We start from the raw sequence: 23,321 nt of genomic DNA, 5'->3' as shown, positions 1-23,321 counted from the left end.
GGTCTGTTTTGAATGAAAGACGTTTAGAGCAGACAGGCAAGTGGAGCTACAGGAATGTCAACAAGCCAAGGGATAGTCTCTGTCTACACGTGTGGGCAAAGTCGCAGAGCCACCCAAAATGAATTTGATGACATGCGCTTATCCATACTGGCTCAACCACAACAATATCACACACGCCATCCCATTGTTAAGGACATGGTGTGTTGACAAAAAAAACAAACCAAAAAAAAAAAAAAAAAAACTTTTTCGCACTCTTCAGTGATAATTTTTCGGTTTGAGCCCTACGAGTCCCTGGAACTCGCTGATTAGAAGCGTATGAGTCCCATTATGCATTTAGAGAGTCCCAAATTTCGAATTCTGAAATGGTCTACTTATTCAATTGCATATGATAATAACACAAACAACAACAATATACATTTGTAATAGGTTTATTTCTTATAAACAAATGTTGCAAAAATTTAAATAATTTAGGCATCCAAGAAATAGGTTCTTATTTCATCCCACGGTTCAGTCTTTGACTTCGTATCTCAGCAATAAACTTTCGCAACACTTGTTTTAACGTGACAGAAATTGGCAATCATCTGCTTTCCACGAAGTGAAGGCCGATCTTGCCAATCTCGTCTCGCGAGAACGGAAATCTCGTCACGCGAGATTAATGCGAGATCAAAATAACAATGGTGGCGATTGTCATACTGTGTTCGCTGGAAAAAAAAAAAAAAGATTTACCGTAGTTTTTTAGTTTGTTGTTATTTTTTTTTTGTTTTTATTTTTTGACAAAGAAATGTCTTTGCATCGGAAAAACACACATTATTTGGAACTGTGCGTCTGGCTGGAAAATTATGCGTCTAGGACGCGGGACGCAGACGTTATCGAGATGGCTGACTCATGTGCGTTTTAGATGTGCAATGAGCCGTATGAAATAAACAACAAACATCCCTGAACGTTCTAATAGCAGGATGTGATATAACTGACAATAGGTGTATGTCTTTATCAGCCACCCAACAAATAAGCGTACTTCCTTATCTGTGAATGCATGACTCTCTGCTGTCTGTCAATGCTTTCCGGAATATAGCCAGAAATCATGAAAATTGCAATGGCTGTCTTTCCGACATTGCCAAATGTCATTGGCAAAGCTAAATGTATCTAGTTTAGTTGGCTGGAGAATGTACTGCGTGGTGTAGAATGTATACAGCATATGGGGAAATGTTGTTTTATAATTTACGGTACGGTTAGGGATGATTTAACAGTTTACCCCACTCCCCAACCCTGACTTCAGTACAGACAGGTTATCTGGTGTCTGTATAGCACACGCGCCCTGTGATCTGTGATCCTGTCGACCAGTACAAGGAGTAAACTGCCTTTTGCTCAAAGTCAGCTGAGATACCCCGCAGCTCCCCCCAAACCCTGAATAGAATATTTTGTGCATAGCCTTTATATAAAAACAGAAATGGATATTTCCAGTGTAACATATAAGACATCATATTTAGTTTCTGGAAAGTGGAAAAAAACAAAACAATATATCATTCCAGGGTGAAAATGTCAACATTGAATATGAAAAGCATCTTCAGTCCCAACTGTACAGGCAATGTCATCATTCGCATAACATTCTTTACTGCCATATGTTTCACAGAAGTGTACAGATTATTCATCACTGCAACAGCACAATGTAAAATGATGAAAAATTTCCATTGTACCCCTTTAATTGAACCATGTCATACTTCAGCACTAAAGAGACTCTAAATTCCCCAACGACGGGCCCACAGCAGTCTTAATCTGAACTCTTTTGAATGAGCGCCATTAGTTCAGACATTGTTGCTTCTTTATTGACCCGAATGCGCGGGCGCAGTCCAAATTCCGCCGGTAAAGTTTTTCCGAACATTTTGGTGAACCACGCCAAAGGTTCAACTGCACAGCAAGAGATTCTGAATTGGATTCATTAAAAACACAGTATTTGTCTTTGTCTCTAAAAAAATATACAGATCTATATTGTATAAGACATGTCGAAGATCGAAAAAGAACGATTCCAGATGACGACCGTGTTTTACCTGCAGGTTAGAAAACGGTGAATGGCTGCCACTCTTTACACAATAGCGTGAGATTAGAACGGCCCATATTTCGGGGGTGTCTGTGTGGTACGAGCACAAGCGTGTGCACGCATTGTGTATATTGACGCTCTAGGTGTGTTACATTTCAACAGTCACACATGATTGATTGCAGCTCTTGAGCTACTCATGTGCAGGTCCCTTGATACCATTGCAAAGTGTTTGGGGAAACTCACTCTGGAAACACAGTAGGCAGACAAGAATAGAAGAAAAAGAAGAAAAAAACTCATTCTTGGATTTCAGTAAGTCTCAGCGGTTGCGGGGAAATAGCCTCAAGTCAAGTTGGAATGGTAACCAACCCCCATCGATCGCTGACTCAAACAAGGGTGGAAATGATGCTGGAAGTTTTTACAAATAACTTTTTATTTTGGGTATGACATATTTTGATCCCGTCGAGAGTACGGCCAATTTTCTTGACAATTTTTTAAATTCCTGTGGCAAGGTCATGGCATATTGGCACCACATGTACCCTTGACGAAGACACTCATATTCGCCGATGTTATCTTAACCCGGCGACGCTGTCATATATCGCCGTCTTTTAATGAAGTCGCCCCTCGCTTCTCTTCTCGCCGACACCTTTTGAAGTTCCTCCATTCCCAGCTGCAGTTTAGCTCAAACAATCGCACGCTATGTTATTCCTTATCCCCTTGTGAACCTCTTCCGTGGTTGCTCTCTGCACCATTTACGCCACTCCTAAGCTTCCATATAATCTTCCCATTTTCAATCAGAAGATGGGAGATATTTTTCTATCACTGATCCTTCTATGTCAGTGTCCCCCCCACACTCCCTACCAATCTGAAGAATAAATGAGCTGGCTGGTATTAGCATTGACCTTCACTTTGCTGCTCGGGGAAGGCTCAGGGTGATGTTAACCACATTATTAACCAATAAGATGAGGACTGCGAGGGAGGCTTCTTCAGGCTTATATGGGAATTATCATGCATATGCAGTCCAGCCAACGGGGAGTCAAAAACTCCTAATTAGAAAGTGATATTTGCATATCAATGTGTCCTATAGCATTCAAGAAAGAGGACTATAATGACAAGGAAGCCGTCACGAGACCTTGGTTGGCGACTGCACAACTCCCATCGAACAAGAAAACCGCTGCTGATCCGACGAAAAAAAAATACTAATAATAATGAAAACAAGATGCAGGTGATGGATCACCACAGTATACCTCACATCTGAGTTCCGAACATATCAGAGGAAATTGAAACAGCATGTTCTTAAATGATGAATGAACAAGAAAAGCAAGGCTAGGATTTAGGAGTCGCACTAGTAAAAACACGACTTTTGGGCTGCGTTTCTAGAAGAATATTTGTGCGGTTTGAGTTTGAAATGTGACGGTCAGGCGGGAATGTGAATTGGAAGACCGTTACAATGGCTGATTATGTTCAAAATGTGAATACTCGAGTTTCCCTTTTCTTTCGTGTTCTGTAATTAACAGTTATTTGTTGAGTGCCTTTCCGGAGTACAAGGATGTTCCGAAGCAGTTGTCCTTCTGTATTTTATTACTCCTTTGCATGCCCAATATGTGCATGAGGGAACATTGTGGCTTGTACTTTTTATTTCTCTTGTCAATTTATACTCACTGCTGCAGCCTGGAGGCGGTTATCCATAACTGGATTTGGTGGTGAAAGGTATTTAATAACACGTTACCGGCATCACTGATCATAACTTTTTGAAAATGTTCAGTCATTTCATTATTCATAGTTATCCGAAACATTTGAAGTCAATACTGTATAAGAACAAGGCAGCGTTACCCAGCTGCTCTCCCGTTCCTTTTTTTTCCTCAGTTCTTCGTACTTCCGAGTTAATTCTCAAAAATTCTTCCTCCCCTCCTCGTTTCATGACCTCTCTAATCAGGGCTTGTAAAATATTAACTGCTCACTCACAACATCCTCCTTCCCGTGCTGCCCCTCCTCTTTCTGCAACAACGACTTCATCCGATCCGTCGAACACTCTCTCCATTCTTTCGCTTGCCTCCATGTTCCTCCCGGGACACCTCGAAAAAGTCAAGGCACAATTAATTTTTTTTGTCAACTCCGGTTGTTCCCGCAAGACAGATCAGAGGCATCATACTATGTCTGATTAAAACACGTAGACGGACAGAACGACATTGCACGCACACACACACACACCTGACTGTGCAAAGGCAAGTGCATTGGGGCCTGAGATAAGATGACAGGAAACAGGAAGTAGATTTATATGAGCACTGATGCCCTGACTCATGCACACATAAACACTTTTGCAGCTGCAGCTGCCTCAGCGCTCACATGAAAATAGCGGCAAATGCCGAGCGAGAGTGACTCTTAATCACTCGGATGAGAAAAAGAGACAGGAGGAAGTGATAACTTAATTCCAAGATGTTTGCGGAGGAAGTGTAATATGGGAGGGAACAAGAGGGTGGCTGTGGAAATGCGCATTGCCATGCAATTTCTATGCCTGCCTTGCCTGTGAGCGTATCAGCATGTTTTTACGTATTATATAGCTGTACCGGTGCATGACTGCGTGTGCGGCTTCAAACCGCCTACAGCAGTTTAGTAGCACTGCTTATTATGTGATGCAGCAGTTTAACGGACCGCCATCTTGCAAATCATCGGGAATAATTTAGCATTTTGCTGTGTTGTATTTTTCGTAAAACTGCAATGAGCTCCACATGCTGACTGAGGCAAAAAAATGACTGGATGATGATGTACAAGCTACGACCTGCATCGTGATGAATGGACGTGTTGCCATGCATATAATGGAAACAAGTGTTTTATTAAACTTTGAATGAAGATGTCGAACTACTTTGATAGTTGCACTCCCTATTTATTATGGCTGTAAGTTCTGTCCCATGTTTGATATGCAATATAATAATTATTTTTAATAATATATTTTTTACAGTTATTATACAATACTTAACTATATATATACAATGAAATCAAAGACAAAAACCTATTTTCGGCCCGATTACAAAAAAAAACCTTTTTCAACAAATAACTACAATCGTTTTTGAAAATACTGAAATGGCGAGACGCGCCACCGCCGACGCGTTCTGATTTAAAGGGTTAAAAGCATTAAAAACAACTGCACGAAAAAAATCCATGAAACAGCAAAGCCGCGGAAAGTGAACCGGCATTAGAGCGAGGGATCACTGTATTATTATTCATAGTCATTCCGATTGCAAATAATATATGTATATTAAGGAAGATGATATACAAACATTATTTGACAATAAAGTTGTATTCAATTCAATCCATAAAGTATATTCATAATAGTATTGTATTTTGTGCAATGTGACTTAGGCAAGTTTTTAGAAGCACTTAATGGGAAATAGTCAGGGTCTTGGGGGAACTACACCATTTCCATCTCTGTTTCCCACCGGGTAGTTGAAATGCTTCCATACAAGTGCCCTAAATGAGCTTGGGGAGTTTGTAATTTCAGGGTTCTCTGGTCCGCTCTCCTCATGTCGTTAAGGATAAGCGCTAGCCCCACTTTAGCCCGCTCAAGTCGGTTGTCCGTCACAAAAAGCAGTCGCATGAGATGCAGATGCTGAAAGACAGCTATCTATCTAGCTCGCTCACTCGCAAGCTAGCTATCCAGCCATTCCAGGCTCTGCAAAGTCAAGCTGACCGGTCAAAATTCATCCCATCCTTTTCAGTAACACCTGCACATTACATTTCTACATCACAAATTGCATAAAATTGTCAAAAACAAATTTTTTGGGTTGACCGAGTGTTCTCATCAACATATATAAAATTGGAAACATCTGTTAATTGTTTTCTCCCTACCCTGATACAGCTGCTACTCTACTTGCACGCTCTCCATCCAAATTGCTTTGGGGGCCCCACATATCCATTCTCATACATAATCGCAAAGACTGCGAAAAACACTTGGAATAGTTTTCTAAAAGTAGCATACTTTGAAATCACTAATGTTTTATCAATGAAATACAATTTGTTTCTGCTGCCACCAAGAATGGTTCATTTATTACTAATGCACAAAGCCTATTTATTTAGTTGCATCACGTTTTAGATGATTGGTTGATTTCGTTCTCAGTGGCAGCAAGCAGCTGTCTAAAACTAGGGGGGGGGGGGGGGAAGAGAATCATGTCGGCACAGTTCATAATGAGCAGTGTCGCTTCAGTATTTTCAATACATCACACCAAAAATACATTGTGCTAAAAATAAAAGAAAAGGCAGAAGAAAAACGGCAAGTTTACAAGAGATATTTCTTTTGATTGGAAGTCACTATTAAAAACCTAATTAGGTAAGTGACTAAAACACCTCTACACAACAATATGCAAGTTCACAATCAATATGTATCAAACTTTATCTTCCAATACTGTCCATCACATCCATACGTCTACACTACAGTATAATAGTTCACTTTTTTTTTTATCAAATAACATGACAAACGTATAAATAAAATGCATAATACTCAAGTCATTTAGGAACAAAAATAAATAAAACACCACTTGTGTTTCTGTGGCCGAGCAGTCACAGAGTGAAAAATGTGATCCTCTAAACTAAAATTGATCATTCCGGCAGGCTGCATTTCAGTATGTCAGCTGATTCAATATTTTCCTGTTGAACTTTCAAAAGGCGAGACTCCCCTTAGGCAAACAAATGTGATTCACCGATAACTGTTCCCGTGAGTTACGGCTCGGCTGGAAAGCGACACGCTCCCACGTCGTCTGATACACGCATGCCAATGAATCTACAAGCAGCTCTACACACCGTTATATACTATACGCACACATTCACACTTGTGAGCATTCAAAGTTTGGGGCACAACACGACGAGATATAACTCTTGAGATGCGAAACCGGCATGCCAAACCTCCATTTAATTTCATGCCATAACTTGGCAATGATTTCTTGTCCAGACTCGCTGATAACGTGCGTGCACAAACAACTGAAATCACAGATGCGGAATGATTGAGCGAGTCACACACTGCACACGCACAGCTTTGAGATTTTTGGGTGCACAGTTGGTGCTCCAAAATGAAAATAAATCACTGATCTAATCTAGTGGAGGCAATGTTGGATAGATGCAAAAACCAACAATGTGTAACAATGTGAATATTGGTCTGCGCGTGTGTGTGGACGTGCATTACAGCTCGGAAAAGACTAAAATGTACTCGGGAACATTTTTCTAGGGTAAAATTAACATTTAATGTTGGTAATTGAGCTGGACAGCACCACTTTGTTAGTGTCATTTCACATGAAATTACAGTTCATTTTGGCAGGCTAACTGGCAAGCTTAGTAGCACACTGGACTTTCCCAAATTGAAAATTTTACTTCAAAAAAAAATAAAAAGAATTATATCTAAAAACATTGCCTTGAGAAAAATAATAATCATGTAGCAAGGAAGTAAGTCCAGAATTGAAAAAGGTTCTGTCACATTTTTCATGATGGTAGTTGGAGGACCCCAAAAAGCAGAGAGAAGCAGGGTGGATTGACCAAAATGTATTGAACAAAAATACACACAGCAGTACAATGGAAAAAAAAAAACACTAAGTCAAAGTAGTCAAAAAAATGCCTGGAAATCACAAGTATCAAACCAAACTATAACAGGAAACAAAACAATGACAGGAGCACACGTATGCTCACATCCTCACAGCTCACAATGACCCAACAAAGACGGACAGAAACTCAGGGAACAAAATACAAGCTAAGTGACAAACAACAACATCAAGCTCCTTGATGTTGTCCTACTGGTTCAATAGCGGCCCATGCTGCAATAGGGTTTTTTCATTCATTCATTCATCTTCCGAACCGCTTGATCCTCACTAGGGTCGCGGGGGGTGCTGGAGCCTATCCCAGCTGTCTTTGGGCAGCAGGAGGGTGACACGCTGAATCGGTTGCCAGCCAATCACAGGGCACACAGAGATGAACAACCATCCACGCTCACACTCACACTCACACCTAGGGACAATTTAGAGTGTTCAATCAGCCTGCCACACATGTTTTTGGAATGTGGCACCCGGAGAAAACCCACGCAGGCCCGGGGAGAACATGCAAACTCCACACTGGGAAGCCGGAGCTGGAATCGAACCCGGTACCTCTGCACTGTGAAGCCGACGTGCTAACCACTGGGCTACCGGGCCGCCCTAATAGTGTATTTTATTGACTGGAATTATTTATGGCCTTTACCTTGACATGTAGGTTGCAGACAGAATTAGCAAGAATGTGCAGTCCTACAAGAGTGGTGGACGTTTTTTTTTTTATATTATCTTAATGACATGCAAATCTCAGGTACAAATTGAGGGCTAGTTGCAAGTGTTAAAAAAAAAGCCCATCGTCCTTCACTGTATGTTGAATGAATAAGCAGCAAATGGTTATCTGGCTGTGTGTTCGTGTGTTCTTTAGGTAACCTCTGGGTAGATGTGCTTGTAATGTGCGGCAGGTCTGAGCACCGTTGACCTTACAGCACATTAATGCTGCACTCTGGAAAGACCAGTGGTAACACTGCATATCAACTACAATGAACAGCGTGTGGGTGAAAAATCAAGTGGCCACTAACACCCCAGGGTGAACCTGTAGAATTCATACATAATATACAGTACTTGGCATTCATGAAAAGCTTTAAACCATGACTACACACTAGGGGCTCTATATTTGTGCCCAGCACGAATCTGTGTGCAGTGGCGGGCTACACCAAGTGTATGTATTGTTACAGACACCTGCAAAGTATGTTTATAAGGAACTGGAAGCAGACCTCCACAGGTGGATGAAGAAAAGTTGGCCGAGGCCATCACAGATCAGTGCGGTGAAGTGGGCACTAGGAGACCGCCCCGACAGTGATGCCTGTTTTTTTTTTTTTCGTGGATTTTCGTTGGCTCCTCTGGATTTCTCTCAAATTCCAAAAAACATTAATGTTAAGATCATACCACGCCCCCTCCCCACTCAAAAAAAAAAAAAAAACCTGAAGTGACCTTTGGTATGAACGGAAATGTAATTGCAGAAACACCAGATGGTACAGAGTGGCCGTATTTTGTTCTGGAAATTATTGAAAAAGAGCTTGTGACACTCATTAATTGTTTCAGATACATCGGTTGAATAACAGGCAAAAATGCCTCTTGCGACATATGTTTGACCACAAGCCAACTCAATTTGTTAATATGTTCCAGTAACGGTTATCTCATGCATGCGCAGTGAAAGCTAGCAGAAAAGTCTGATGTTAGTGGAAAGCTAACGACTAGAGGCTAACCCTGTTCGCCAGTAAATTTCATTGATTCAGCTGCGAGGAAAAAAAAAAGGGGTAGCTTCTAGTGTGAAGTTTCATCGCCAGATTATTTTGACTGAAATTGCCGTGACGGTACCTGTGTGCTGATGCAACCTTGATTCATCATAGAATAAACAAATGCCATGACACTTTACAGCTCTGTGTCATGGCGGTCCTTAATACTTTGGATAATTGTACTATTGTGAGATATATAAATATGTCAGTAATCTATCTTTTTAAAATTTATGCTAAATGGTTCTGAAAGTGAATTTTTATACTTGGATGATCTGTAATTAGTTTGTTGTTTTTGACCTGGCTTGCAACCAGTTTGTAGCGTAGTGCCTCTCACCCAAAGTCAGGCTCCAGCTGTCCTGCGACTCTAATGAGGATCTTTGCTATAAAATATACGGATTGGTTAATAATATATCTCTTGCATTTTATTGTTTTTACAATGTTGGTAGCAAACAAAATCGACTTCACAACAGTATGAAGAAAATGCAACTTCTTGTGGCTGTTTAGTTTACAACATTCGTCAAAGAAAATCTGTATTACCGCCGCTGGTTTGTGTCTCGGAGACTTTGAACTTTGTGAAGGACGTTAATGATTTTCATTCGCGTTTGATTGCTCATAACATTGTTCTTATGCAACTAACAATGCCCTGTCTATTACAAAAAGATCAATAGCACTTGAGCTGAATGCCATTATGGTTATTAGCCCTACTTGCTCGTATGGTGATGAGGTATGAGGGCATTATGCAGCACAATGTAGGAGTCGGTGCGGATGAGTGAGTTTCTTCATTCGCGCATCTGTTACACCGTGTTACGGTTTGTAATATTTGGCTTTTCCTTAATGTCAAATTTTCGACAAATACTTGATGAATACAAGCATTTCAGCAGAATATAGAGAGGTGTTTCAAGGTGGAGGTGGGGGGGTCAAAGAATGATGGAGAAGGGAGAGGGAAGGTGAGCAGAGAGAAAGACGGAGTGAGAACAAGATAAGAGGAACAGAGGCACCCAAAGGCGATGAGAATAACTCATCAGGCAAGAAACAAAGACAAGAAGCCGAGATAACGGAGAATGCACATGACACATCTCACATGATACACCTGTCTGAACCTCAGCACGGGAGGTGAGATAGATGAATAATAATAAAACATATTCATTATATATATATATATATATATGTGTGGGTCCTTGGGCAAGATCCTTCACGCTAATGCCTACCTCTTACAATGATGAGAGACAGTAAAACGAATGACATGCCGGCTCAGACGTCGCCCGGCCAAACAAGGTCTGCGTCAGGTGCTGGGGAACCAGAGCACCTTGATGAATACATTCAGACCCGAAAGCTCCTAACCATGCATGGAGGGTTCCATCCCAAATCCAGCACCCTGAGACTGTACGCAAGCCAAAAGTAAGGAGGCTGGGGACTAGTGAGTGTGAGAGCCACTGTCCAGGATGAAACATCCAAGCTCCATGAATACATTAAGGAGAAGGCTCCAACGGATGACGTACTCAGAGAATGTCTCAGACAATGGGGAACAGAAGATGATGCCCTGGAAGAGGGACCATCATGGGAGGACAAGCTCCTACACGGGATGTCCCACCTGACCATAACTGAAGTGGCTGATTTCAAGAAGTCCTATCAGTGGCTAGAGAGGGCTGGCCTGAAGGGCAGCACAGAGGCACTCATCCTGGCTGCTCAGAAGCAGGCCTTGAGCACCAGAGCCAACGAGGCCCAGATATACCATACCAGACAAGACCCAAGGTGTAGGTTGCGCAAAGAGGCACCTGAGACGATCCAACACATAACTGCAGGGTGTAAGATGCTGGCAGGGAAAGCCTACATGGAACGCCATAACCAGGGGGCTGGCATAGTCTACCGAAACATCTGTGCGGAGTATGGACTGGAAACCCCAAGGTCAAAATGGGAAACACCTCCGAAGGTGGTGGAGAATGACAGAGCGAAGATCCTGTGGGACTTCCAGATCCAGACTGACAAGATGGTAATGGCGAACCAACCAGATATCCTGATCATAGATAAAGGGCAGAGGAAAGCCGTTGTAGTGGATGTAGCGGTCCCAAGTGATGGAAACATCAGGAAGAAGGAACATGAGAAACTCGAGAAATACCAAGGGCTCCGAGAGGAGCTGGAGAGAGCCTGGAAGGTAAAGGTGACAGTCGTGCCCGTGGTGGGCGGAGCACTCGGGGCAGTGACCCCCAAACTAGATGAGTGGTTGCAACAGATCCCGGGAACAACATCGGACATCTCAGTCCAGGAATGTGCAGTGCTGGGAACAGCAAGGATACTGCGCAGAACCCTCAAGCTTCCTGGCCTCTGGTAGAGGACCCGAGCTGAATGAGGGACGGACACCACCCGAGGGGTGAGATTAGGATTTTTTTTTTTTTTTTTATATAATTATATACATGGAGTACAGTACTGTATATGTTGCTCGATGTGACTCGCTCTTGTTTTGCAGCTTCTCGCGGACCGCTTGCGGACTTTTTGTAGACTTTTTTTTTTATTTTTTTTAATGCTACATTTTTATGACACTTTTATGAAGGTTCCCTTTTTGGGAATTAACCTAAGAGGTGTAAGTTTACACCAAAGATAAAAATGCCTTAAAATCAATTTTGTTATCAAATATTGACCTCATCAAGTCTGTAATAACCTCATCCCACATATTCCACTTTTCATCTTATTTTTGAAAATATGGCATATTTTGTGCTTTTTCTCATTTAAAAAATCATGGCTTCCTCTGACAAAAAAAGGCATAAAACATAAAAATATCTATAAAGAAATAATGAAAAACGTTATGTCTATGATTAGGTCCGAAGTTGTTGAAAAGATTTAACACAGTGGAAGTGAAACAATATGAATATATTACATTTTTATGACAGTTTTTTGAAGGTTCTCATTAGCAGGTGTACAGTCAGTTCATTTTAAACATGTCCCAAGGGTTAATATGTTTATTGGTCGCTACTTCGCGGATTTTCGTTTATCGCTGGTGGTTTTGGTCCCCATTAACGGCGATAAATGAGGGATTACTGTACCACTGCATCTGCCGAACCAATAAGCCCTTCCATCCGTCCCTCCATCCAACTCACGGTCATTTTTTTTGTACAGTTTTGAAGTGACTCAACTGTCCTCGAGAAGACTTTTGCCTCTGTTCTCCACTAACAAGGACACCAGCATCTGCATCAAAGCTGAACATCAAAGTCTGACTGCTTTTATGGTGATGGAAATAATTTTTTTATGTAAATAAAGCCACATATTTCCCCCTTTGATAGAGTGTGGGAGATCAAACCAAATTGGGAAGTCATGCCACTCATGTTGCACGCATTATTTTGACTGTGACTCAAACAAATTGGCAAAGGCAACAGGGTGAAGAATGATAATGGTAGAAAAGGCGTGACTCCAAGGGCAGGAATCAAGTGATGCGTAGGTCAAGGGGCCAATGCACGGCTCAGAGGGGAAGCGGAAAACGGAAACGGGACAACAAATTATGTCTCGTCAATGTTAATGGAGGTAGAGATTTTCCACATTAAATATAAATGGATGTGTTACGGCACATGAAATATACATGAAACAGTGGCTGACATCTGTATCCGTCGTGTTAAGAGGCATGTCAGAGGACACGGAGAGAAGGGAGCTACACCTCGACAACATTTGATCCCACTTGTCTTGTCTTTTCTGTCCGGACAAAAAGTTTTGCAAAGACAAGGATCAATGTTTCGTTGTTGGGCTTTGTTGAGCTGTTGATCCTTCGTATTCAAATGTTAATCTAACATCTTCACTTTGTGTGGTCCCGACGCGTCCCCGTGGGGCCTCTAAAGTGCACCTTCTTAACCAAAACTCCCATTAGGCTCACATCTATCTCTTAATCCTGGAGGCTACATTCCTGACATCATTCCAACCTACTGACAAGGGCATGATGATAATACGCAAAAGCATTTCAATTCCTCAACCTCTAAATACCGCTTTTAATTTTTTTTCCAAGCATACCAAAATATTTCAGGCCACAGTTCTGGTATGACTCTGCCAACAATTTTATTCTTCCAACTTTGAGGCCACAGTTCTAGCACGACTCTGCTAAAAAAAAAAATGTCTGCATGAATATGCAACAAATTACCACGGGCGCGCACACACACACACACACACACACACACACACACACACACACAGAAACACGTGAAAGTCTTGCTGAAAGTGTTCCCGGAAGAGTCAAAGCTGATATTGCTGCAAGGAGAGAAATAACTCATGTCCTCCCATTTTCTGACTGTAGGTGATGTCCTTATTAATGCTGACAAATGAGCAATAATTGTGACAGATAGTTTCCTCGTGGCCATGTAATTTGAGTTGTAATTATTCGGAAAAGTTGAACGGTTGCTTTTCTGTGTCTCAAGTTGCCAGAAACCAGTACGAGCGAATGGGCAGTGATGTCACCATGCAATGCGGCTCCCTGGACAATGACGCATCAGTGTCGTGGAAGGTGAACGGGACGGACGTGAAGGCCCAGCACCGTCTAGAAGGCCCGAGGCTGATACTGACCCAAGTGGACCTGGGTCACAATGGCCTCTACAGCTGCTTTCAGAACCCAAACGGAGAGAGACGTGACACCATCAACCTCCGCATCGGCAGTAAGTACCCAGACAATTGTCCGCCAAATATTGCTTGCCAAACAGTCATGACTCTTTAATCATCCCGGCAGGGCACTTTGGTTATTGCTTCTGCAGAGAGTAAACAACAGACCAAATTGATGTATCCATATTGTGCAATGAAAATGCCTCTCATACAAGTAAAACATGCTTATACTCTATATTAAGAAATGAGAACCATTACATTTATGCTTCCACAAAGCTTGCAGTATGAACTGGATTCTGGCTAAACGGGGTTATGTGGAATGTACTTTTTAAGACCATTTCATTCTTTTGACGGCACGGTGGTCGGCTGGTTAACGGTGCAGAGGTCGTGGGTTCAATTCCGGGTCTGGCATTCCTGTGTGGAGTTTGCATGTTCTCCCGGTGCCTGTGTGGGTTTTTCCTGGGTATTACAGTTTCCTCCCACACTCCAAAAACTTTCATGGCAGATTGATGGAACACTCTAAATTTTCCTTCGGTGTGACTGTGAGCGCGAATTGTGGTTGATCTCTGTGTGCCCTGGGATTGGCTGGCAGCCAGTTCGGGGTGTACGCCGCAGACTGCCCGAAGACGGCTGGGATAGGTTCCAACATCACCGCGGCCCTTGTAAGAATAAGCGGCTTGAAAAATGATAATTTTAATATAAATCCTCTTCCTGTTTTCACCCAAAAAATGTGGACAAGTTTGGTTAGTTTAATTTGGTTCCCAATGGCACCATTGGGTACCCTAGACCCTGATCAAATTTAACAACGAACACAAATCTGTCGCAAACCCATATACTCTTTTTTTTTAAGTGCCCGTCTGTTCCCCTCCCATTCCGTTGCGTCTCAAAGTAGCAGTTCGTTCTTTTTATTGAAGCCAGCCGACAATATGTGATATCAGCACCTCTTCTCCGTGCAGCAAGTGCAAACTTGAATCCACGCAATTTTGCCTGTTGCACATGCCATTCCTAATTTAATAACCATTTGCAGACAAATCAACTGAGATCAGCATCTCGGCACGAGTATACCGTACGTACAAATATTGATCTCCTCTCAGATAAAGTTCAGTAAATAAACGTCACTCTTTGAGAACAACGGTCAACCGAAAGAACACGAGTGTGCGCCTTTGTTTAAATTTGAACACAAAATTAGCTTTTTGAAGGCAACGCAACCAGTTGAGAGATTTTAAATCAAATTTAAACATGAGGTCCCCCAAGAACACCGGGATTATTAGGCAGCTGCTACCTTTCGAGAGGGTACAAGCTAATATCTGTTAAGCATCAATCATATGGCCCCGCTACTTCATAGCACCGCCAAAAATGACAGACTTTGGGGCGGCTTCATTCATCACTTCCCTGGCACTGAATAGATCCACTTGAACATATTGTGATCTTTCTATTTTTTCGACTTCTAATAAAGCAATAACCTCAGGGCAAGGTCAACCAGATAGTGTGCATAAAGGCAATGCAAATGATGATGCGTTGAAATTAAAGGTAAGATGAAAGCACGTGGCACAATCAGCTCCGCACTGAGATGGCGAAGGTTATTATTACTCCGTGCGCCTGTCATCTTAAAGCTCACGCATCCGAGAATGAGTCATGAATACCGTGCGAGTACATGCAAACGGTAGCACATGTCACGTTTCCATGCAAATATGTGACGAATGAGTCAGTATGGAGGCGCGACAGTTGGGTTAATCTCACTGGAAATGATGAATTGCCAACTGCTGCAATCATACCCAATTGCTGAGCATTTTATGTGATGCTACATCATGTCATGAGGATGAATGATGCAAACGGGTGAGTGAGATGCATGGTAAAATGTCTTTTCACCGCTCGTAATTTTGTGCAGCATAATGACACTTGTGGTGGTCTCAAGCACGAGTGTGCGTGCGTGCGCATGTGTGTGTCAGTGTGTGTGTGTGTGTGTGTGTGTGTGTGGGTGCGTGATTAATAGAGGGAGCCAGTGCCATTTGCATTGTGCAATTATTCAGAGAGGGTCATTTCCAAGTTTGTGCATGTAACCCTTTTTACTCCTTGGTAGTTGTCATTGTAATTGTCCTAATAATAGTTTAGGTTTATGTTTGTTGCTGTCACAACGGAGTTCCATTTGTGTGTTTGTAAAGCGCCGCCTCGGCTAAAAAGTGTTGCACAGCTACAGCTCGACAGGCTACACTTGTCGTGATTACCGTCGTGACGATAGCACCATTTTATGCAGCGTTTATTACTCACACCAGGGGCTTGTTATGTTTAACGCACAGTGTTATCAAGAGGATAACAAAGAACCATCTGTCTGTTTTTTTTAAGTCTTCACAATCTTTTTTTTTTTTTTTCGGAAACACTGTGTTTTCCTCAAACTATGTCCTTTCCCTCACGTGTCCAATTCTTTCTGTTTTTTAGAATAAGGTGCCGCACAACCAAAACTCAATTAGCATGTTAAATGGTGACCTTTCTGATTTGTCTATCGGGATTCAAGGCTAAATTGGGCACCTATGCTGTAACCACAAATGCATGGTTTAAGACAGCTCCTGGATGTAAAATAGTACTTCAATAATAGCGTAAAGTGTTTTTCCATACCAAATCTGAATATTATAACCAAGCAGATTTTTATTTCAATGAGACTTGGTGTACTTGTTGATGATGATGGCAGAACACTAAATCAGAAATTTTAGATCGATCGGAGCAGTGGTTTGGGAGCTACGGCCCACCAAATTTGAACATGTTCTGCAAAAAAGGGGGTGGCCATCTTTTTTGAAGCTTTATATCTCAGGAACTACTCGGTCAATCTTCACAAAACAGGTTTTGTTGGAAAAGGAATTCAATAGGAATTCCAAATCTTCTTGATGTGGACTTTTTGGGCCACTTTTTTTTCATGAAATGTCATCTCTCGAGTTAAAATCAAAATCTGCTTGATTGGGTGATTTGGCACAGGACAACTCAAAAGGTTTTTCAGCAAAATGCTATTTTATCCATTTTAGCTGGGGAGCTGCAGCCTGTCCAAGTTGACTTTCGATGAGAGGCAACATATACTCAAGGTCTACCAGGCAATCACAGTGCACATAATAGACAACAATGATTCACACCCACATTCATTTGAGTCTTCAGTGAATCGAAGATGCATGCTTTTAGAATTTGGGAAAACGAATGGCAGAACTGTGAGGCAGCGGGCACACTGTGCTGCTTTGAGCAATCAATCATGTTCCCAAAACAACGTCAGCTCAAAAGACAATCTCCAAGAAAGATGTCACAGCTGTTGAAAGGAAGACCTTTTTGGCCCATTTTCAGCTGTCAAGTGCGTCAAACACAGACATTAAAAAAAAAAAAAGTGATATGGGTTTCTTTCATATTTGGATTCGTGCAAATTGGACTACTGTAGATGGTATGTGTGCATTTTTGAGATTGTTCCGTTCACATGATGCCTGGCATCAACCATGGTCAATTGGTACCTGTTGAAAAACAAAATGTCAATGAAACAAAGCTCACACATGCACATTCCGTATTTGATAGCATCAAAAGACATAATTGTTTGAAATGACACGATATAGAATGGGGCAGCGATAGCGTTTCATTTATTGAAAATGTGTGTCGCGGCAGTTTATGACCATTATATTTTAATAAGCAAGATGTCATAAAACGATACAGTTTGTTGATGAAATTAACCCTGCCCTGCTGTCATAACTGGGGAAATGATTACTGCCCTGCGACGGTCAGGTGTTTTTCTCTCCCCATTCTTCTATCTATTGCTGTCCTCAGTAGATGTCAGCTCAGAAATTTATAGCACCACCACTTGGCTGCACCCACCCAGTTATTCAGCCTCACAGCTAACACAATATCAAGCGCAGTGGGTCGTATATCCAGCCACTCACCCCACTGACCTGTCATGCAGTCAGTCCACAGGACACACAATCTCCCCATGCACCGCCATTCGGCGAGCAAAGCTGCTGGGGAAGTCTGATATTTGGCCTGGAGGACATCTGAGCAGTGAACCAGCAGTAACTTGCAGGTCAACTGCTCATGCAGTGAGGAAGTCAGGCAACCTGCCAGTTACGTAGCACTAATTTCAGACCAAGTCACCTTAGCTGCACACCGTCCAGCAGGGGGTACTTAAAATATGATTTCTTGGCTAACACATGTGGGTTATGTGTAGTCTTTTTTTTTAATCTATATTTGATTTGGGTGTTTAATTTTCATGCTGATAATTACTATTACCGTATTTTCCGGATTATAAATCACTGCAGAGGTGATTTATACTCCGGAAGTTATGTGTGAATTCATTCACACATTATTGTATCATTTCACGTGTTATTTTCACATGAAACCACAAGAGAGCACTCTAGGCCTGTGTTGATAAATCGATGATGAGTCTGATGTAAGCGATGTAGAAGAGGAAGCTCTGCATCTTCTACCTCCGGAGTTGTTTAAAGGTGACACAGAGGATGAAGATGTCATTAGATTTAGTTATTTGGAGTCAAATTGATGGTCTCATAATCCTGTTAGCATGTTTTGTTTTTTTATTCGAAAGTTATCTGAATAATTCGTAATGATGGTACCTTTTCAATTCATTGTTTATACGTTATGTAACGTTCGCATATCGTCAGCCTCTTATTCTCTATTTTATTTTTAAATTGCCTTTCTAGGTGACATGTCTGTTCTTGGTGTTGGATTTTATCAAATACATTTGCGTCTTATACTCTAGTGCAGGGGTGCCCATTAGGTAGATCCTGATCTACCGGTAGATGATCCAAGTAGATCCGAGGAGTGTCGAGAAGAAAAAAAACAACCAACCATTTGTGTGTCTTTGTACATGTTAGTAATATTTTTTTTGTGTTAATATACACTGCACACTAATCAGTCTAATTTTCACTAAAAAAATATATTTAAAAAATAAAATAACGCAGGTAAATCTTAAATTTGTGTGTGTGTGTGTGTGTGTGTGTGTGTGTGTGTGTGTGTGTGTGTGTGTGTGTGTGTGTGTGTGTGTTTGTGCCTGCGTGCGCGCGCCGGTAAGGGTAGATCCCGTGAGGTTAGTTGATCAAAAAGTAGATCTTCGATCCAAAAGGTTTGGGCACCCCTGCTCTAGTGTGACTTATATGTTTTTTTTCTTTATTATGAATTTAATGGCTTTGCGATTATAATTCGGAGCAATTTACAATCGGAAAATACGGTACTTGGTATTTGATCCCATCCAGTTTTGCCTCTACATAAACAGAGACGTTTGAAAATAGGAACAAAAGTCTTGGGGAACAAAGAAGCATTTAGAGTTGACTCAGAACAAAATTTCTCATTAAAATGACTAAGACTAGATCCAGGATTCTCATAGCAACACTGCTCAGGTGTCATTTGTAACCACAGCTAAAAAACATGTAATTTCTTTTTTCCTCACTTCATGTTCAGACACAATCGCCTTTTCATTACTTTAACAAAAACTTCAACCTTAAATCCAACAGGTTCCTTCCAACAAGAACGAGTTGAAGGTGTACTGGGTTCCCTTGTAAAATGAATCCACATTGCCTTTTGTCACAACGGCACTGTCACATGCCAGATTATTTAAATTTGGTTTCCCTGGGCCGATTGTATTTGTGTGTATATGCATGGTCGGAAACACACACACATGACCACCCAAGGGACTTGTGCTACATCGCCGGGTAATGGATTTGTCTTGTATCTTGGCAGGCAGATTGCTATAGGGAGGGTGCACGTATAAAGTTCCGTCTCATCTGGGACTTCTTGTTCAAACCAGGAAGTGTTTGGCCCCACATACGAGACTACTGTGAGAACCACCACTCCTCTTACTTTTTAATTACTCCCCTTGCTTCGCCCACTCTTCTGTCGATCACCGTAAACAGAAAATACCTGCCTGAAGGATGAAAATGGCCCTGGAAATGAATTTGCCTTTCTCTCTCTCTCTCTCACTCTCTAGGGCCTTGTTTCTTTCTTTCTTGTGACACGTTTTAATTTGAGATGACCAGTCATGAAAATTAATCTAATCCATTCCAATGTATACCTAAAGGAATGTAAGGTCGCCCCCAATGCTGAACTTGAGCTACTTAGTCACAAATGCGGAGGCTGTCTCAAATTACTATTTATCTAGCCACTTTCATTGTGTTCATTTTATTATTTCAGCTTTTCAAGTTACATTTTTAGTGTCAAATTCTATAACTTATACACATAGTAGTTAACGTGTAAAAGCTTTTTGTTTTTAAATATCAGGGTAAATTGCATTTTATACATTGTATACTGGAATACTGTACTGTATTCACCATGCATTTCTACTCCCCTCCATCCCCACCGCCTCATTTCTTTTTTCTTCTTTTTTTTTTTGCACGACACATTTCTCTCCCGATTTTGTTGACCTCTGTTTTTTTTCTCGATATGCAGGAAAACTGCAGCTGACATATCACTTTATTGTCGCGTACAACAATAACAAATGGGAAAATAGGTCCGCTTAAAGAGTCAATGCAAGCTATGAGGGAAACATAAAAATTTGAAATAAAAAAAAATAGAGGCCATTTTGTGCTTTGGCCTCTTGATGTGAGTTGGATATTGGGAGTAGTCTGGCAGACAGATTGTTTTCCCTCTTCTTCTCTCGATGCTGCTGTTTCAAAGAGAGATGGTATAGCATTCAATCATTAAAGACAGCGAAGTACTTCTGGAGCTGATCGCCTGTCTGTTTACAAGTATTATTAGTAGCAGACCAGCAGGACTTTTTCAGCTCCATATCTTATTTTTTGAGCTTCCATACTTCTTTTCCTCTATCCCCCCAACATCTTGTTCAATCATTCATTCATTCATTTTCAAATCCGCTTATCCACACAACGCGGGAGGTGCTGGAGCCTATCCCAGCCGTCTTCGGGCAGTCGGCGGGGGACACCCTGAACCAATTGCTAGCCAATTGCAGCGCACACAGACGCGAACAATCTGCGCTCACACTCACACCTTGGGACAATTTAGAGTGTTCAATCAGCCTGCCACGGATGTTTTTGGAATGTGGGAGGAAACCGGAGCACCCGGAGAAAACCCACGCAGGCTCAGGGAGAACATGCAAACTCCACACAGGGAGGCCGGAGCTGGAATTGAACCCCTGAGCTCTTTACTTTCATCTCGGTCGCTGTAGTCCCCCTTTCTTCTCATCATCCTACACCAACCCGTTTGTCTGTTTTAAATTACCGTTTCAATTTGGAACCTTTTTTAATGAAATGTGTTCCTCTTTTGCTTTCTGTGGCTTTACGCTGTTATCGAACACTCAGAGTTTAAAAACACTTCAGTTGGGGTTTCCTGTTCGTAATTGTTTGGATCCGGGTCGCTAGGTACAATGAAGGTTACATTTCACAGAGTGAGAATGAAAAAATAACATTTGGCGAAAGTAGAGCTCAGCTGAGGAAGCAGAGGACAAGCAAGAAATGGCGCGGACATAAGTGACACGTATTGCTCGTAATATCCCTTTCAAACAAAAATACATTACGAGTTGCGTTTTGTTGAATATGTTGATGCAAAAAAATGTTAACATTTGACTATTCGCAGAGGGTTTTTTAAGTAATTGCTCGCCGCATCCCCCATCGCTTTGGTCCATCAACACTGTCTTGTACCTTTTCTGGATTCTGTTTTTATGTATTTATTTTTTTACATACATTTCTCACAATTTTGAGCAAATATTTCTTCATTGGGTTGAACACGTGGAATAAGGCAAATTGGTTCACTTTCTCTATTTTGATGACCTTTTTAAATGTGCTTAGCAATGAGTCATCACTTAGTTTTGTATGCTTTTTGATTTTTGTGCCTTGTATACTCCAGGTAAAGGTTTGGTCTTTGTGTGTATGTGTGTGTGGGGATGGGGGGATGGCAGTGGGCAAGTGAAAGAATAACAGGACGACACGGAAAAATAAGGACTGACCAGAAACTATTCCCTCTGGCCTTGACTCCAGCAGAGAGGCTGGGTTTGCTCTATTGACGTCAATCAAATCAGGCAGACCGACTGAGACGGACAAATATATTTCTGGGTGTGCGTTCGTGCGTGTGTGTGCGAGTAGAAAAACATAACAAATGATAAAGGAAAAGAGACAACCACTCCCGCTCAGCAATTAAGCTAATCTTGTCACATTTGTTTAATGTTTTCTCAAAATGGAACGCTTGAGTTTTATGTCCCCGCTGCAATTTTACAACTCGATCTAAATACACACAGGCAAAAATTCGGGTTTCGGGTAGGACAGAAACTTGACTTCTTGGATTTGACCTAACCATGGAAGCTTCTTATTGTAGCCATTAACAGCTATACGATTCGTTTCATGCAGCGTTATCAAATACTCTGTGTTCAGAATGCCTTAGTCTTAGTAATCTGTCTTAGTAATAATAAAGTTAAAAAAATAAATACATAAATAATTTGGCCTTCAAATAAGTTCAACTTGGCCATTCTTTGCCATTTATTGGATCGTATATTAAAAAAAAAAAGGAATGTGCTTCTTTCTTTGACGCTGTACAATTGTCAAAAGTGAAAGTGAATATTTGAGCTGTCAAGGTGCTGGAGGTGCCATGAGCCTTGATCTCATTAAACATCTTCTGTCAGAGATCATAAATGAATGAATGAGCGGTGGTTCTTGCTTTGACAAAACAATAACACGAGAAAGCCTGAAATAAAATGAAAAAAAAAATAGAACAAGAGCAGAAATAATTGCAATTTATGTCCAAGAGAGAAAACAATTGCTCTTTGTGCGTATGGACCTTAACATGCATGTTGTCCATTGAAGCATGTTCATTTGTGTGCATCACCACCACATTTGCTTCTGCATATTCCTGACCTGGTGTGTGCGTTTGTGCGTAATGGACTAGCTCCTAATGTGATTTCACGCTTCGAAATAAAACGAGAAGTTAGCATTCAATTCAGGTCATTTCTTGTTTTTATGTTTTGTTTCTTAGGAGTGGAGATTGTCTCTGACTGACTATCCGATTTTGATATCCAAAGTGCTGAATGAGGCACATGCTACATCTGTAAAATGTCTCTCAATTCCTTCCGAAGGGATGCCAAACGTTCATGACGTGGCCCGTTTGGGGCGAGCAAGCAGCCAACTTTGGCGAGCCATACAGCTGTAGAACAATACTTGCGCTCTTACGATATAGGTTAGGATCATCTGTAAATTCTACCCAACAGGTTTTTAAATCATTAGTCATTTGAAGTTGCATTCTCCTTTCACTCGTCTTGTGCATTATTATATGTGACCTCTGTGGTTCATCTCAAAAAGGTTAAGATGGGGTTGAGATCAGGGCTCTCAAGTGCACTGGAACAGAGCCACGGCGGTGAAACAAAATATGTTTAGCTGAGGGGATGTTTTACTGCTCATGTTAAAATGAGGTTTGGATTTCTGCAGTCACTGGCCAGTGGCATTTTAGTAT

The 23,321-nt window shown here is 41.5% G+C and overlaps 1 protein-coding gene across 2 annotated transcripts in view; it reads left to right on the top strand.

Moving 5' to 3' along the window:
- The window catches only part of cntfr (ciliary neurotrophic factor receptor), a 184,445-nt gene that overhangs the window by 84,636 nt on the left and 76,488 nt on the right, over positions 1–23,321 (top strand). For both annotated transcript variants that reach the window (XM_052050301.1, XM_052050302.1), the window contains exon 4: positions 13,724–13,957. In XM_052050301.1, coding sequence (XP_051906261.1) covers positions 13,724–13,957 — 234 coding nt within the window. The remainder of the gene's footprint in view (positions 1–13,723; positions 13,958–23,321) is intronic.

This window comes from Hippocampus zosterae, chromosome 18, assembly GCF_025434085.1.
Source record: "Hippocampus zosterae strain Florida chromosome 18, ASM2543408v3, whole genome shotgun sequence".
Lineage (NCBI taxonomy): Eukaryota > Metazoa > Chordata > Actinopteri > Syngnathiformes > Syngnathidae > Hippocampus > Hippocampus zosterae.
The sequence above is the reverse complement of the archived record's forward strand: the minus strand, read 5'-3'. Positions and strand labels throughout refer to the sequence as shown.